The sequence below is a fragment of the Manacus vitellinus genome, unplaced genomic scaffold, assembly GCF_001715985.3.
Source record: "Manacus vitellinus isolate BGI_N305 unplaced genomic scaffold, ASM171598v3 scaffold_7_pilon, whole genome shotgun sequence".
Classification (NCBI taxonomy): Eukaryota; Metazoa; Chordata; class Aves; order Passeriformes; family Pipridae; genus Manacus; species Manacus vitellinus.
In genome coordinates, this window is record NW_021940813.1 from 20,446,030 (window position 1) to 20,462,239 (window position 16,210).

At 35.5% G+C, this 16,210-nt stretch overlaps 1 protein-coding gene across 2 annotated transcripts in view; it reads left to right on the top strand.

Moving 5' to 3' along the window:
- Positions 1-16,210, top strand: part of MYO16 (myosin XVI) — a 279,137-nt gene that overhangs the window by 78,696 nt on the left and 184,231 nt on the right. For both annotated transcript variants that reach the window (XM_018084334.3, XM_018084332.3), the window contains exons 6-7: positions 8,869-8,993; positions 12,816-12,941. In XM_018084334.3, the coding sequence (XP_017939823.2) occupies positions 8,869-8,993; positions 12,816-12,941 (251 nt within the window). The remainder of the gene's footprint in view (positions 1-8,868; positions 8,994-12,815; positions 12,942-16,210) is intronic.

The following is a 16,210-nucleotide window of genomic DNA, read 5'->3' on the forward strand; positions in this document are numbered from 1 at the left end:
TATTTAAATTTACAAGTCTGTATTTAGGCGCCTTTACTCTAACTTTGGTGTCTAAATTCCTACCACCGTTAGTGGAGTGCTGGGAAATGTTCTGCCTCTGGAGAGTGGAAGGGTTATTTGTTTGACCAGCCACAAGGAAAACACTGGTAAAAGCTGTTGAATTTGTTCTGTGCCAAGATGTTACTGGTTTTGCATGTTACTGGTGTTCTTGTTTTGCTATGGAAAGAAAGTCATGACATTTAAGGACTTCGATATCTGCCAAGGCAAGGCCACCTGAGAGTAGACCAGGTTACTGAGAGCCATGTTGGATTGGAGATCCTACTGTCTATCTGGGCTCCCATTCCAGTGCTAATCCATCTTCATGTAATTTCTTTTCATTTTACTTTCAGTTGGAATTTTCTTTGTTGCCACTTACACCTCTAGCTTCTTATCCTTTCATTGTTTACTTCCAGGAAGTGTCTCCTTCCAGAGGTGAAATGAAAAGGTGATTTTTCATTATTTTTCCTGTTTTATTCTGAACCTGGTTGATTATTGGAATCATCAAGAAAGTCCACCAGGCGCATTCCATAACCTTAATTTTAACAAGTAACATCTTTATGTTTTACGGCAAAGCTTTTGATTTATTAACAAAATGTAAAATTATTGAACTTCAAATGACTGTTAGTGTGTTCTCTCTTTTAGAGTCAGAATGTTCTGCTGTAAAAATGTGTCAGTCAAACTCAGGGTGCATTCGAAGAACATCAACCACGTTATTTAATCTGAGAAAAGACTATTTGTGAATTAATGTCTTTCTTGAGTGTTGTATAGTGAGAGTTTATGCAGTAGCTGATTCTTAAAAAAGCAAAAGAAAATCATCTGTTGTGATTTTATTTTTCTAAGAATGACTATGTGTAAATAACATATCTACCCAAAGGTATAGAAGATATTTCTTTTTTCTACTATGACACGTAACAAAAAATGGGCATTGCTTTTCTACAAAATATTCTTTTTGTGTTTAACAATTCACTTTCTAATTTAGAATAGGTGGTTAAAGCTTATTGACCCTTCATGGTAATAGAGATTTCATGCACTTCAGCAAAATCTATTTTGGTATTCCGAGGTGTATGAATAATGGATCAGAATATTAAAGGGCTCATATCCAGGTGTCTCAGAAAACTGTACATAGAGCCAAAATCATGTGCAAGTCCTATCTATTTAGGTAGTTTTGTATGGTTTAAATCAGTTCAAATATTGTGCAGATTTCACAAAAATAGACCATGGTTTATTAAATTCTTACTGGCAAATGGATTAAGCTTTATTCTTCAGCTGCAAAATAGAAGGAATAAATTTATTTTTTTGCCTTGAAGCAGTAGGTAGAGTAAAAAAAAAAAAAAAAAGAAACTAAGTGTTAGTACGGAATCCTACACTGAAGACATTTGAAGAAGTGTTTAACATTAGCTAGAAATAGCCAACTTGTAAATTACTAAAATAAGGAGAATTTCCCTGAAGCTAACAGTTAACTAACAACATAAGGGAAATGACATGTGTAGGAAAAGCTGATTCAGAAAATTAGTGGGCAAAGGATTAAGGAAAAATTTACCGTAAAACTGACATTATATATTAAGCTAACGTGATAGGAAGACCCACCAAAAAATAATTTTTATTTAAAATGTACAGTAACTTGAAATTATTCATAAAATCTGGTGTGGTTGCACTAAAAGCCAAACGCCTATTTAGCTGCTCACTCATTCCCTTCCTGAGAAGGTCAGGGGGAGAAAACAGGATGAGAAAGCTTGTTGTTTGAGATAAAGACAGTAAGATCACTTACCAGTTACCGTCACATGCAAAGCAGACTCAACTTGGTGAAAATTGTCAATTAGAATAGGTTCAGGTAGTAAGAAACAGCTGGAGTCAGTACATGGCAGTCGTGGAAGTCTTCTTCACACTTTTCCTCTGCTCCGGTGTGGGTTTTTCACAGGTATGCAGTTCCTTCAGGAATATCTACCTGCTTTGCCATGGGTCACATGTGGCTGACCGGCTCAGCTGTGTCCTGCAGTGGGCCTGCTAGAGCTGACTAGAACTGTCTGTGGTCCTCACGGGACAGCCCTTGGCTCTTCCACAGAAACCATCCCAACAGCCCCACAACTGCCAACACCTGGAAGATACAGTTGTGTGTTTCTCAACACACTGGCACTTTTTGTGAGAATAAGATCAAAATGAAAATCCCAGTTATGTATATTTTTCATCGGTTTTGATTGCTATTAATTAAAAAAAAATGTTCAGAATATGTATACCAAAATGTTTTAACATTGAGGTTGCACTACAGAATCTAGTAATCCAGCAAGGGGAAAAAAATAATATAGTTTCTTCAGAGCATTCAAGAAAAGCAGTTGATATAAATCAACATAGTTTCAGAAAAATAGTGCTCTAGATTTTAATATTTAAAACTATTTCACAGACATTAAGGAAATATCGCTAATACACTGCAGTAAGAACTGACCAAAATGCTAACACATATGGATTGTTAGCACTAAAGATCAGCAAGCTTCAGCTAAAACCAAATCCCCTGATATATTTGATATTTTAGAACCATATGCACTGTGATCTTGATTTATGCTTACAAATTTTCTTTTAACAATATTGATGCAGTAGGTTGCAGTAGTTTCTGTTTGTGGACAGAAAAACATGCAATGAAAACCAAACAGCCTCAGGGTGGTTCAAAGGTTTTTCACTTTGATTCTTGTTGATTGATAAGATTATCACACACAAAGAAATCTATTTTCTGTATTAATTGATAGGTGTTAGTGTTGCCAGTGAGAACAGGAAACCAAATGAGATGATTCAGTAGGTCCCTTCAAGTCCAAAAAATGAAGCACACAGCTGACACATCATAGTTGTAGTAGAAAATGCCGTAGTTGACATCTTCCTTTGGCCTTTATGTCTTCTAATATAAGCATGAATAAGCTACCTTAGTTTTTTTCTAGTTCTTGGGGAACTGACTTTGAAGTCTTAGATTCCTCTTAATATTTTTGTGCTTCCAACATGTTACCCATATGTTTCTATCAAAGGCAAAACCTTTAAATCTACCATGCAGACTTTTGGCACTGGAATTAACATTTGAAGTTATAGCTAGTAGTTTATGATCTACTGACTGATGCTAGAAGGAAAACAGGCATCTCCTTGACTAATAGGCTTTGCAAAGATTTGAAAGAAGATTGTGAAGAACATCAGAAGTTGGGGATACCCTTCTAGTATCCTTTCAACCAACTTATCAAGGAATAATCTAATTCTGTTACTATAAGAAATGGATAATCATTTTTTTATAGAATTCCTGAAATTATAACCTTTATCAAGTTGGAAAAAAACGTCAGTGCTTGCAGTGCACCACAGGCCCTGCGATGTGCCCCTCAACCTTTCTCCCTGGCACTTGGCTGCCTGTGCTCAAAACCAACTGTGATGTGGTACAGCCATATAACCTGGGAGCCATTGGCTGAGAAAAGAGCTAAGTTGTGAGGCAGAGCTGGGAGAAGTATTCTCATGATCTTTCACCCATCCTTTGTCTCTGAAGCCATGTTTAGGCTCAGGTTCTTGCTTGAGGTAGTCCAGTGTCCAGCGTCCAGCCATGGTAGTCCAGTGCCCTTGCTGACCCCAACCCTGAACCACTGACTTGACTCCTTGCTTCAACTGATTTATCTGGATTTGTTGTTAGAGGCTTTTCAGATGTTCACAGGAATGCTACTGGCCTTGATTCCCATCACCAGACCTTCTCGATTTTCTTGTTTGCATAGAGGGACTGTGCTCTGCCTGCCCTGTATTCACTCTCAGCTCCTGCCTCCGTGGTATGTGTTGATTAGCCTGCTTTTACTGCTCTTTCACAAAAAAAATTAACCATAACACATTAAGACCTTGCAGAGAAATCCAGAGTATTGAAATACCATATGTGAAGATCTCATTTCAGACATGATACGTGTCACAAGTAAGCAGAGACAGTGGTATACTTGTTTTGCTTCTTTGTTCTCATATTCATATTCAAAATAAAATAATAAATATGCAATGCATATCCAAAAATGAATACTTCAATATTAAGCCTTGAGATTGTGCCAGTCTATTAAAGTAAATTACACAAAATGTTTTTGTTTGCATAAATGTTAAGAAGAGACAGAGTTCATTTAACTAATTTTAGCTGAAAGGGTCATCAGTATCCTCATTTATAGAAGAGAGAGGGAAAAAAGCATGTTTCACTAGGATGGGAGAATTGTCACTCTGATAGCTACATGAGGAGGAGGTGGGAATCTCGTTTCTGATAGCATTTTCAGACTAGAAGGAAATAAACTTTATCAGTCCAGAAAGCCAACTGTATCCTGGGCTGCATTAAAAGCAGCATGGCCAGCAGGTCAAGGGAGGTGATTCTGCCCTTCTACTCCACTGTGGTAAGACCTCACTTGCAATGCTACATCCAGCTCTGGGGCCTCCAGCACAGGAAGGACATCGACCTGCTGGTAGCAAGTGCAGAGGAGGCCACTAAGATGATTTGAGGGATGGAGCACCTCTCCTGCAAGGAAAGGCTGAGAGAATTATGTTTGTTCAACCTACAAAAAGGTTTTGGGGTGACCTAATTGTGGCCTTCCGGTACCTGAAGGGAGCCTACAAGAAAGATGGAGAGAGACGAGCACATAGTGGTAGGAAGAAGGACAGTGGTTTTAACTGAAAGAGGGTAGGTTTAGATTAGATATTAGGAAGAAATTCTTTAGAGGGTGATGAGTCACTGGAACAGGTTGCCCAGAAAAGCTGTGGATACTTCATCTGTGGGAATGTTCAAGGCCAGGTTGGATGGGACTCTGAGCAACTTGATCTGGTGAAAGGTGTCTGTTTCCATGGTAGGGTGGTTGGAAGTCGGTGACCTTCAAGATCCCTTCTCACCTGAGAAAGTCTGTGAAACTAAACATCCTTCGTTAAGCATATGTAATGACGTCATATAATATCTTTAAAGGCAAACAGGTAAAACCCTCCAGCAACAATTAGTTGATGCTTCTGCGGTGAATTAAAGCTATAGGCCTCAGTAGTTTTGCAAACATACATTCTTTTGCAGAACCTGAAAATATTGGCTTCCCTTCTTGCATAATAAATGTTACTGACATATATCTGTTCATATGCTGACCTCAGAAAATCAGATTCACATAATGTCAAGCAATATGCACAAGAGTTATTGAACAATGTAATCTAACAAAAATAATGCTGTTTACAAAGTTATCTACTAAGCAGCTAGAAAAGTCTTTCTAAAACTTTAGGCAAAGAAAGCTGGATAAAGTAACAGCTATATCTGAATATTTTAATGAATGAAAATTACTATTTCAAGAACCGTACCATTACTTTTTTTTTCTTATTTTTTTTTGTGAATATGTTTATCCTATTCTATGCTGCACAAGAGAAAAATACAAATTCTAAACCATGGTATCCCCCAAATTACGGAAGAGTACAGAGAGGCTCATCACACTTGAGGTGAAAAGAGCCTCACTGTATCTACAACTCTGTGCAGGAAAGGCAGATATAGGCAGGGTGACAAAAGACTGAAGTACGGGGGAGAGATTGGCTTCTCAAAGCTGTTTTAAGTTTTTAATGTGTATTTGTGTTCGCAAGACAAGGTTGACCTCTCCTAAAGACTGTTATAAGCCCACTGGGGAATCGCATGCAAGTCACAACAGGAGTGGCTGCTGAGTGTGTGTGCAGTGGGTATTTCCCAAAGAGTGCTTCAGTGTTTTGCTTTTTACTGGTCCCAGGAACAGGTGTTCCCCTTGCAGATGGAGAGACTTCTTTGTACGGGGCATTTATGAGGAAAATATTTTTAATAGCAATCCTCAGTTCTGTTTGCCATGTATTTCTTTATCACTGTAACTTTTTGAAAGTTACTTTTTGATTATTTATCTGAGGTTTTCTATTCCTTTGGGTTGTCACTTCTATGATCATATGCCAGAGAGGGAGAGACAGCCAAAGTACATGAAATGGCTTTGTCAGGTGTTTCTCTTAAACAGTGAGAAGTAATTTATTTTGTAGCTTTTAGGTTATGCTCCTGCCTGTCATCAGCACTGATACTTATCACCAAATGTGTGCCCTGCAGGGTCACTACAGTTTTAAGTGTTCCGTCTCCATCTTATCTCCTGCAGAACTGGTAAGCGTGTAGCTCTTCTGATTTTACAGGGTATTTGGAGTGTATTTTCCTTCCTATGGCTTTTTTTTTTTTTTAACTTTCCATTTTTTAAAATGTGAATCTGTTCCCATAGTTCATGCCAATTTGTTTTTCTTCCTCTGCTCATGCTGGCTGTCATCCCATTTCAGCTGAATATCTAAACCACATTTCCCCTTTGAAAAGCAATGGGAAGGTCATTCTTTGATTCAGGCAGAAAGAGTTACTTACTTTATGAGTAGCATTTTGTTGTTCCATCTGAACTCCTGAAAAGTATCACTCCCTGGGGAGGGAGGGTGGACTCTCCAGAATTACAGACTTGATTAAGGGAAAGCACTTAGTGGCAAGGTCTACTTGTTTGAACCTCAGAGAATGATACATGTGCATGCTTGATAAATGTGCTTCTCAGCTTCCCACCAGAGAAGTCTTTGCTGAAGCCTAAACTGGTATTTCTAATTTGTGGATTGTGAACTTAGTTTTTGGTTTTGAGTGTTTGAAGTATTCTCAGACAAAAGAGGTAGTGCATTAATTTCCACCTATCGCCTCTATCCTTGAAAAACAAAACTTATTGTAATTGTTTAGCAGACATATCAAGAGAAAGAAAAAATTGACATAAGTTCTGTCAGCAGTATTTAAGAATGGATGCCCTCTTCAGGTATAAAATGCTACATATATTTTTTAACTTTAATCTTTCTTACCTGACAACATTAGAAAAAGCTTTATCATAATGAGTGAAGTTTCATTTTGGCTGTCTGTCAATATTGTATGTTTAAAATGTTAAGTTAGCACTGCAAACGATAACTAATTTTGGGTGTATATTGCCCTTTATGCCACATGGTGTTTTGGAAATATAAACTTAGGTATTTGAGAGAGTTCTGCCACTGAGACAAGAATGTTGAACCATGAGTTTACTGTTGCAAGAATCAGGAAATAGGCAGAAACAGAAAGAAAAAAAGAGATTTAATTGGTGCCATGTGGCATCAGTAATCTGTAAATGTCATCAGGTAGTTTAAAATCATTACTCTGAAATATGATGAAGGCATAAAAGCTTTCATTCTGATTAAATAAATACATTGATTGTTAGGAGACACTGAGAACATGCTATGAAATTCGTGTTGTGTTCTAGTCTAGCAACTGTCAGGCAATAGGATGTCAGCACATTCTGCTTTGGGGTGGCTGTTAAATTTAATCTATCAGTATCATTCATATATATTTATGTGTGTGTGTTTGTCTAAATTATATTTATGTGAAAGATCATGGGGTTAATCCAGATACAGAAAACATAATTTTCTCCATCTTATGTTTAGATTTGTGTTTTACATTTGGTGTTATTTAGTATCATTTAGGTGACGGGTGTGATTAAAAGAATAAGTGAATGTGGCTAGTAAGACTGCTTACCCTGAACATTTCGCTTCAGAGCTAAAACTCTTACAAATGTTGCAGGCAGCAGAACATAAAGCAGTGTGTACAGTAGCATGTTAGAAAATTGTTGGGATTCTTTGATGAACTACATATGGTACACCCATTTATACAAGTTCCAGGGTGGATTAAAACTAAGAAACTTAAAATACGATTTTATCCTGAAAAATGTGTCTATTGTTTCAGTAATGTAAAGAACTTCAAGAACTGTTTAAGATAAAATCTGAAGTTAAATATATATTAATTAAATAAACTTATGGTTTGTCACTTTTCAGCTCACTGACATATGTGGAAGAGAACAAAGAAATCATTTATTCAAATGTTGTGGGTGTTTTGTTATGTCATGGCCAGGGCAGAGAGGAAGAATTTTTATACTCAAATTACATTTTCTATAAATGGGTTTAATTGATCATGTGGAGCTAGAAGCAGAAGAATGAAGCCCTGAATTTTGGTTAGATATTCCAATAAACCTAAAACCAGTTGCTAATTTAACAATTTAGCATTTTTGTTGTATCCTGTTTCTAATTTTAAACCTCTTCAGACTGGAGACCATATTTTCTTTCGGTTATAGACTGCCTTGCTTATCTTCTTTTTAATACTGTTCTTTGACAACTGTTTCTTTCAGTAGCAATGCTGACATAAGCAATTTCATAACCTTAATTCCTTTCATCCCCTCTCATTTGTTCCTGCCTCCACACCACATTTGCTTTTGGTTTATGGGGCCTTGCAATGGTCTAGGCTCAGCTGGAGAACTAATCCCAGTTAAAAATAACCCAGGCACATTAAAAAGTGTTGAGTTTTACTGTCATTTGCTTCACTTCACAATCTCTTAAGCAGTTGAGCCGACAGATTTGAGGGACTGGTCTGGGTACTGTGATGTGTACACGGGGCTGAAAGAATGCAGCCAAAAATAATTTTAATTAAATAAGTACCAAACACTTGAGTGACTTCCTGAGATTGTTTAATTTTTTTCCCATTTACAGCTTTTCACAGTCCCAGTGGGTTTAATGATATTGCAACAGCTTTACCTACCACTGCTCTTGCAGGCACTGGGCAATCAGGGCAGTTTATTTCATATTACTGACTGACTTTAAATCATCCATGTACTGACTGACAAAGATATGAGTAAACTTTTTGGTAAATGTACGTAAGTAAACGTGTTCTATAAGTATGCACTGAAGTCTAATTAAATGTTGATTGAGCTTTTACAAACATAGAACACAAAACCACATATCTGTTCTTTATTGATGAATGAAAGAGCAGAAGGTTTTATCCTTTTCTTTTTCCAGGTGTAGAGCTGAATTCATTGCGCCAAATGAAGATACAGAGACCTATGACAATGCTTACAGATGTCCAACAGCTTATATCAAGTGGAGGAAGTGTGAATCAAAAGAATGATGAGGGAGTTACCCTGGTGAGTGGGAATATGTAATCTTCACATATTGAATATACATGTATTGCAACTATTCTGGTGAGAAAGTTTGCAAGGCAATTCTTTTAAGAAGCAAAATGAACCAAGATTTTAGTTCTCATCTGGCCTTTTTTAAAATACATGTACGTCAATTCCATGCATAGTATAGATTTTAAAATAGGCTAGTGCAGCTTTTTAATGACAACTTTCTTGCTCCTAGCCACATATGGAACATAAAAATTAATAGCAAAAATATTAACACTGTAGTTTAATGCTGCAGCAGAAACTTGTGGTCTGTAATATTCTGTGTGTGAGAGTAGCTGAAAGATAACTCAGTGATTCCTATTTTGGATCATATCTTCTGGCTCAGCCGGGTTAAAACACTGTTTCATGAAGCTATCCCATATTGATTCAGTGTAATAAAGCATCCATGATATAAGTGGATAAGCACTCCTGCTCCCAAGTTTGCATGTTATTTGTAGTCACTGGGTTTCATTATGTTGTTTGTCTGATAATAGATCTTCCATCCCTTTGTTTTGTCAGGATTTCTACTTCTTCAGCTGTAAAATAATTTTGAAATTAGTGTATTTTTTCCAAAGATAGCATGTCTGTGGAATGTGTACTTCATATATAAAATCTTCAACACCATTACCAATCAATAAATGGTAAATCAGTAGCATTAATGTATTTAATAACTTTTAAAAAGTACTTTGTGTTTTCTGCAAACACTGTACTAAAATAATTAGAACTCTAATAATTTTTAGCATTACTATTATTTCTGCATTTGCACGAATACATTGTGTGATACTGAATTAATATACTGAATCATTAGTATTTAAGTCCATATTTAATACCTATAGAGTGTTTAAGATATAACCAAACAAGTGAACAGCCTCAAATCTGGGACTGTTGAATCCAGCCACTGGCTGTGTCTAGAAACAGAATGCTGTGACTTTTTGGGGTGGATATCCCAAGGCAGTTACCTGTATTTAAAAACAGGAGGGAAGTAGGGAAGAGATGGGAAGAAACAGCACAAGTTTTAATTTAATTCATAAAAGTATTAATTTAACTTTCACTTTTCTGATACATTTAAGCTAAGCTGCTAAAACACATTGCTATTATAATTAACTTTTATTGCTTCTTTAGTCTGATTTGGCTTAGTTAACTGAGTTATGAACTTAGGTAAATCTTACTGTATAAAACCTTTTCTGTAGGTAGCTGGAACAGTTAAAATGTGTGTCTGAAATGTGTTTAACAGTATTGCAAATACTGGGAGAAAAACGTTGTGAATAGTTTGGTTTTTGTTGTTTGTTTAGTGAAACATTGACAAAGGGGATATTTTTTCCATGAACAGTTTTTATGCTGAACTGTGATTTTTTTTTCAAGAAGTAGTTACAAAGTAGATAATTTTGCTTTTGTTTGAGATTTCTATTATGTGAAACTTTTATTTGACAAACTGGTGGGAAATCCAGAATTTGTGAAACTGCTCTTTCTCTATTCATGGGTGTGATAGTTGTATGTGTATCAAAGGGTTCTGGGAATAGTGTTTTGTTGTTCTACATCTGTCTGTACAAAGAAGACAAACATCTCAGTTGTAAGTCTCAAATCAGATTTGTTTTCTCTTGACAGAATATAAGCCTAAATCCGTGTGTAAGTTAGTAAATTTAATCAAGCAAAGTATTGTTGTAAATATATAAATACACACATTCTCATAGATTCATAGCACCTATCTATGTGCACATGCAATACAGATACAGAATGGTATTTGTTAAAATTAATTTTTCTATTAAATTCTACTGTAATAGTTTTTCTTTGAAAGATTTCAGTCATAAAATATTTCCTTTGTCCTATGAGCTTTTAAACTGCTTTAAAATAGCACTTGTCAAATTGATGCCTGAATAGAAAATGTAATTTCTCCTGTTAAAACGCACTCCCCTCCAATGCTATGTCAAATTATAGGAAAATTTTGAGGGTTTTGTACATTGGAAATCAGAGCATTGATAGCATGCAACAGTAGTGTTCTTCCCCAGCATAGGGGTATTCTGCCCCCTTGCCAGGGGAAGATTTTGGATGAGTCGTACTGTGTTTCATCCCTCTGCATCAAGCATGTTCATAGTGAAAACTTTATCCATACTCTGCATGTGCAGATGAACCAGAAATAGTAGGTAAGGCAAATGATATCCTGGACTCTGATTTTGATGTCTCCTATGCTTATAGTGACTTTGGAACTATACAGTTGCAGTAACAGGTTTTTTCAAGACCTTTTTCTTGCCATTACTCATCCATTTCAATCATCAGAAAGATAATATCTTCAGCTAACAATACTTCAAGAAGAAAAAGTCATGTAGTTGGGCTGTGTGATTTGTGGATACAGGTTACCACCTACAATCTCAGTTCTCAGTTTCTGCCATCTTCCTATGCCCTATTCTTACTGACCATTCAGTATCGAGTCCTTCTGACCGGGGATGAGCAATTATATTGCGCCAGATTCCAAATTCAAATGTTGTCCCCTTTGCTCCCAGAAGTGGAGGGAATGTTTGAAATGATAACAGAGAATCACGAGAAAGTAACCTGGATCAGTGTCATCATAGGAAATATGTGCCTCAGCAGTTATTCACCACATATAGGAAACAATTTCCAACAAAACTGCAAATCACAATTTTTCCCTGATATAGGATTCTTTATTGCATTTTCCTCTTTTACTTGATTATTACCAGAGAAAATAATTTCTGTTGCCCTACTATTTGTCTTTCCCTATTTTTTCTCTCTTTACAAGACCTGCTTGGTATTATATTGCTTTTATATGTATTTTACATACTTGCTATTTGTATTAATTAAATAAAAAATAAAATGTCTTTTTGTATAAAAAAAGAACCTTATTCTATAAACAACATTGATAGTGGAATTGATTGCTGATATAAATGCCAAACACATACAGAGCCTTAAATAATAATACATTGCAAAAAATAATGTCCAGCTTCTCAGATCAGCCATTAACAAAGATATTTTTGAATTTCTCTTTTCCCCTTCTAACCACTGCAGTGTTCTGTACCTTATCACTCATACTGTATTTGCTACTTAGAGTGACAAGCCATGAGCAAACACAGCTACCTTTGAAGTTGTCCCTGCTTTAGCAGCAAGTTGTGCTACTTGACCTCCTGAGGTTCCTGCTGAACTGAGTTTCTCTCAGTCTGTTACTGTTTTCCACCCTCCTTCTGTTCCACTTTGAAATGAAGTTTACAGATACAGAAAATCAACTAAAATTATTTAAACAATTACCAATTAAAATGATTAAGTATCTAAGGAAGAAATGAAACTATAGGAAATAAAATCTCTGTGGTTCAAAACTGAGAAAGCATTTTCTGTGACTAATTTTGTGCCTCAATTTTGTGTCTCAATGTGCCTGGTTTGATTATGTGTTAATGAATTCATTTTGGAGTAAAGTAGTGTCAGCTTACATCTAGGATATTTGAACTGCCACTAAAGGTCTAGGTTCTGAGAGCTCACGTTCTGTTGAAATGTATGATTCTTCCTGGGCTCATGAAGTTTTTGAATGTGTTTGAAAGGATTTTTACTTGAAATTGTATGAAAAATGACAGACTAGATTGTATAGTAGTTCTCAATAAGCTTACATTCACATTTTTTTGGTAGGTCTTGTTTGTAATGCTAAAAGAGATTCCACAATGGTTTTTTAGTCTGTAGTTATCACATGTATATTTTGTATTTACTGTTATAATGATTTAGTCGAGATCTGTAATAACACACCATGGATTTTTCTGAGTTTTTTAAACTATTAACATGCAACATTTAACTTTTATATTGCAGCTGCATGTGGCCTGTGCTAATGGATACAAGAATGTTGCATCTCTGATACTGGATCATGGGGCTGATCTCAATGTAGTGGATAATCAGTACTGGACACCCCTACATTTAGCTGCAAAGTATGGACAGGTAAAGCATGATTTTTTTCATTTGTCTCTTTTCTTTATGGTAGTCTTCTGTACCAATAACAAATACTTTGAAGTCAGAGTGACTATTCTGATTTTAATGTACAAAACTTTCACATTTGTGTAGTTCAGATGACATCTCAAAGAAGAGAGATCATTGAGGATTTATCATTGAGGATAAATATTGTAAAGCTGTCAACCCATACAGCTCATTAAAATCAGTTTACCATCAACATCAGTTTATCTCCAGCAAAAGTTAAATTTGCACTGACATTTGAAAGGAATACAAAATAAACACTTTTGTCTGTTTTCTTGTAGTCTGTTGTCAAAGTTTATTTTTACCTAGCTTTTTTGCTGTGTGTATTTCTGTGAATGGATGTCCAGGATTCACTTAGCAGTTGGATTCCGTTTTCCATTGACTGAGTTGTGGAAGGGTGCATGTGGTTTGGGATTTGGAAGCCATGACATGACTTGTGTCTCTTAATATCCTACCTTTTCACTTTTCCTTCATCCTCACTTTCCCTAGATATGCTCAGTGAGCCTTTGTATAGTCTGACCACTCTAGGAGAGCTCTCCACAACTCTCACTGACCCACCTCATGGCTCACAAATGACAACTGTAGGTACCTTACAAAACCCTCTGTGATACATCTTAGCTCAGACTTCAGAAAATAAATAATAAACTTTATATCAAGAAGATAGTAAAAATTTAGAAAAATAATAGTAAAAATAAATGTCTTTGAGACTAATTAGTTCTGCTGGGATACAGATTTCTCATATTGAGATACTCTTTTCATACTCTTTTACAGAGTGTGAAAACTCAGCATATGTTCATAATAGATTAAGTCATTGGTTTATATATGTATGACCTGCAGTGTATCTTCACTAATTTCTGGTAGTATAAATTTACAGAGAAAAATTTTCCAAAAAAATATACTGAACTAAAATTTCATTAGCAAGTGAGGTGTCAGTGGTATGTTGCATGTCCTGTTGATTTAGTTTTCTCATCCCATCTTGTCCTATGCTTTTCTGTAATTCTGCTACAGTTGTACTACTCTCATTGATCCTTCTGGATCCTCATGTGGTACTACAGTATGCGCTCACTCTGCCTGTGTTCAGACTTCAGTAGGGCAAGAAAACTCTTATTCAGAAGTAAGGTAATAGCAGTGATGCAGTCTTGAGTGGGGCTACTATTTCTTATTTTCTTCATGACTTACAAGTTCAGGCTTCACACTCCACTATTATAGTTATGCTGTGGCTGTACATTTCTTCTAGTGTGAAATCTAAACCCTCCTTTTATTGAAAAGGACTTGAAAGAATTGACTTGAGTGGACTGGAAAAGAACTTGTCTTTGCTTATATATGTGTGACACATATGTTTCCAACACTAACCCTGGACGACTTGAAATACTTTTTTTGTTGTGAAGTTAGATATTCTTCTTTTTGAAACAGATCTGTGCATATAAAGTTTGTAATTGAAAGTGGCTAATGGAAAAAAATGTTTCTTTCTTTTTAAAGGGTTCTGAGGTGTCAGATTGCTCTTTTGTGAAGTGATCCTTTTTACTGGCACTTCTGTTGAACTGTATCTCCCTTTATGTCCCACATGATCATTGTGTTACTCCTAATGGTGAAACTCTTTACTGTTTCAGGAGTTTTCAGTGAGAAGTCAGGGACCAATTGTGCTAGTCTCTGTACAAGTACTATGGGTATGCACAGAGAAAGACAAATGAAATAACATTGCATTCTTCCTTACTGAAATTAGCAGATATACACAGACCAAAATATCTTCCCTTTGTAGTGTTCATAACACAATTTGGAGATAGCTTATTATCATTATAAATAATTTTCCAGTGTTATTTGGGAGACAAATACATCTTTCTGTTTGTGGAAAACAAGTAAATCATTTAAACTCCTTTATAAAAGGGCTTTATTAGATATCAGGGAAATATTTCTTTCAGTAATGAAGCCATGGGGGTGTTTTTAAAATTTCCTTTCTTATGATGATAATTTTGAAACATCTTTTAGCCTTAATATGGATTCATGTGCATAGCGTATTTATAATTCCATTTTGAGTAATTAATTATAGGCTAATATGAGCATTGTTACTATTTGGGGAAAATAGTATGGCAGAATGGGAATACTCAATACATAATTTGGATAGTCTCTTAAATTAAAAAATATTTATCTGAGAATAGTTACTTTTTAGCCAAAAACATTAATGTGCCCTGAGACAGTCATTAACATAAGTTCTGGACTCTATCCCTTACATTTTCACACTTTTCTAACACATATTTGTGGCATATTTTTTTAAGAAGTCTCACTTTAAAAACTTGCTACAGTGATAAATCTGTATCTTCTACTGGAAGACTATAAAAAAGTCTATTTGGTTTTAGTTTGGTGTCCTTTTCAGTTCTTGAGAGGATTTCTATCCTTCCAGGAATGTATCTGAACAGAAAAATAACCTTTTTTTGTCTTGTGGCTTGTCTAATAAACAATGACTCTTTAATGACTGGTAACAAAAATTTCAAAAAACCTGTTCTAAACCATTATCGTTAAGTAGTTTGCTAACACTGCTGCTGCATTGCCTGCAACTAAACCCCATCCAATATATAAATAATATTACATTGCATGAGTCATAGGGACTGCTAGTTTTTCCTCTTTACTAAGTATCTACAGATATATTTTTCATTTGGAGAAGCTACTCACATGAATAAAATGTTATTGGATTAGTTATACAAATTACAGATTTCGTTTTTGAACTCTTTTATGTTATAGACATTACATACATGCATTTTGAATATTATGTTCCAAAAAAGTTTCAGTTGTGATATGAAGAAATTGTTAATACTATTTCAGAGTGGCATCCAGACTCAGTTGAAGGACCTGAACTCTACACATATACAGTTCTATGTTTTCAAATACACAAAATACACAAAATGGAAAAAAACCCACCACATTTGGCTATTTGTAAGACCATTGCAACAATAGAAGTGGTACTAATTTACTTTATCTGGGGAAAAACAAAAGAAGAAACTGCTGAAGTTTTAAATTTGTAGTGAGAAAATTAGATTTGTATCTGCACAGGAGGAAATTTGTAAAGAATAATGGCATTGTAAGCTTCTTGCTACAAATCTCAAGTTGTAAATTAAGTGGAAATTAAGTGTAAATTAAGCATATTGCTCCATCTTTCACACTAATTTGTATTAGAAATTATTGGAGAAAGATACATCAATCTGAGTGAGCTAAGCATGAGAAAGACATTACATCCATACATT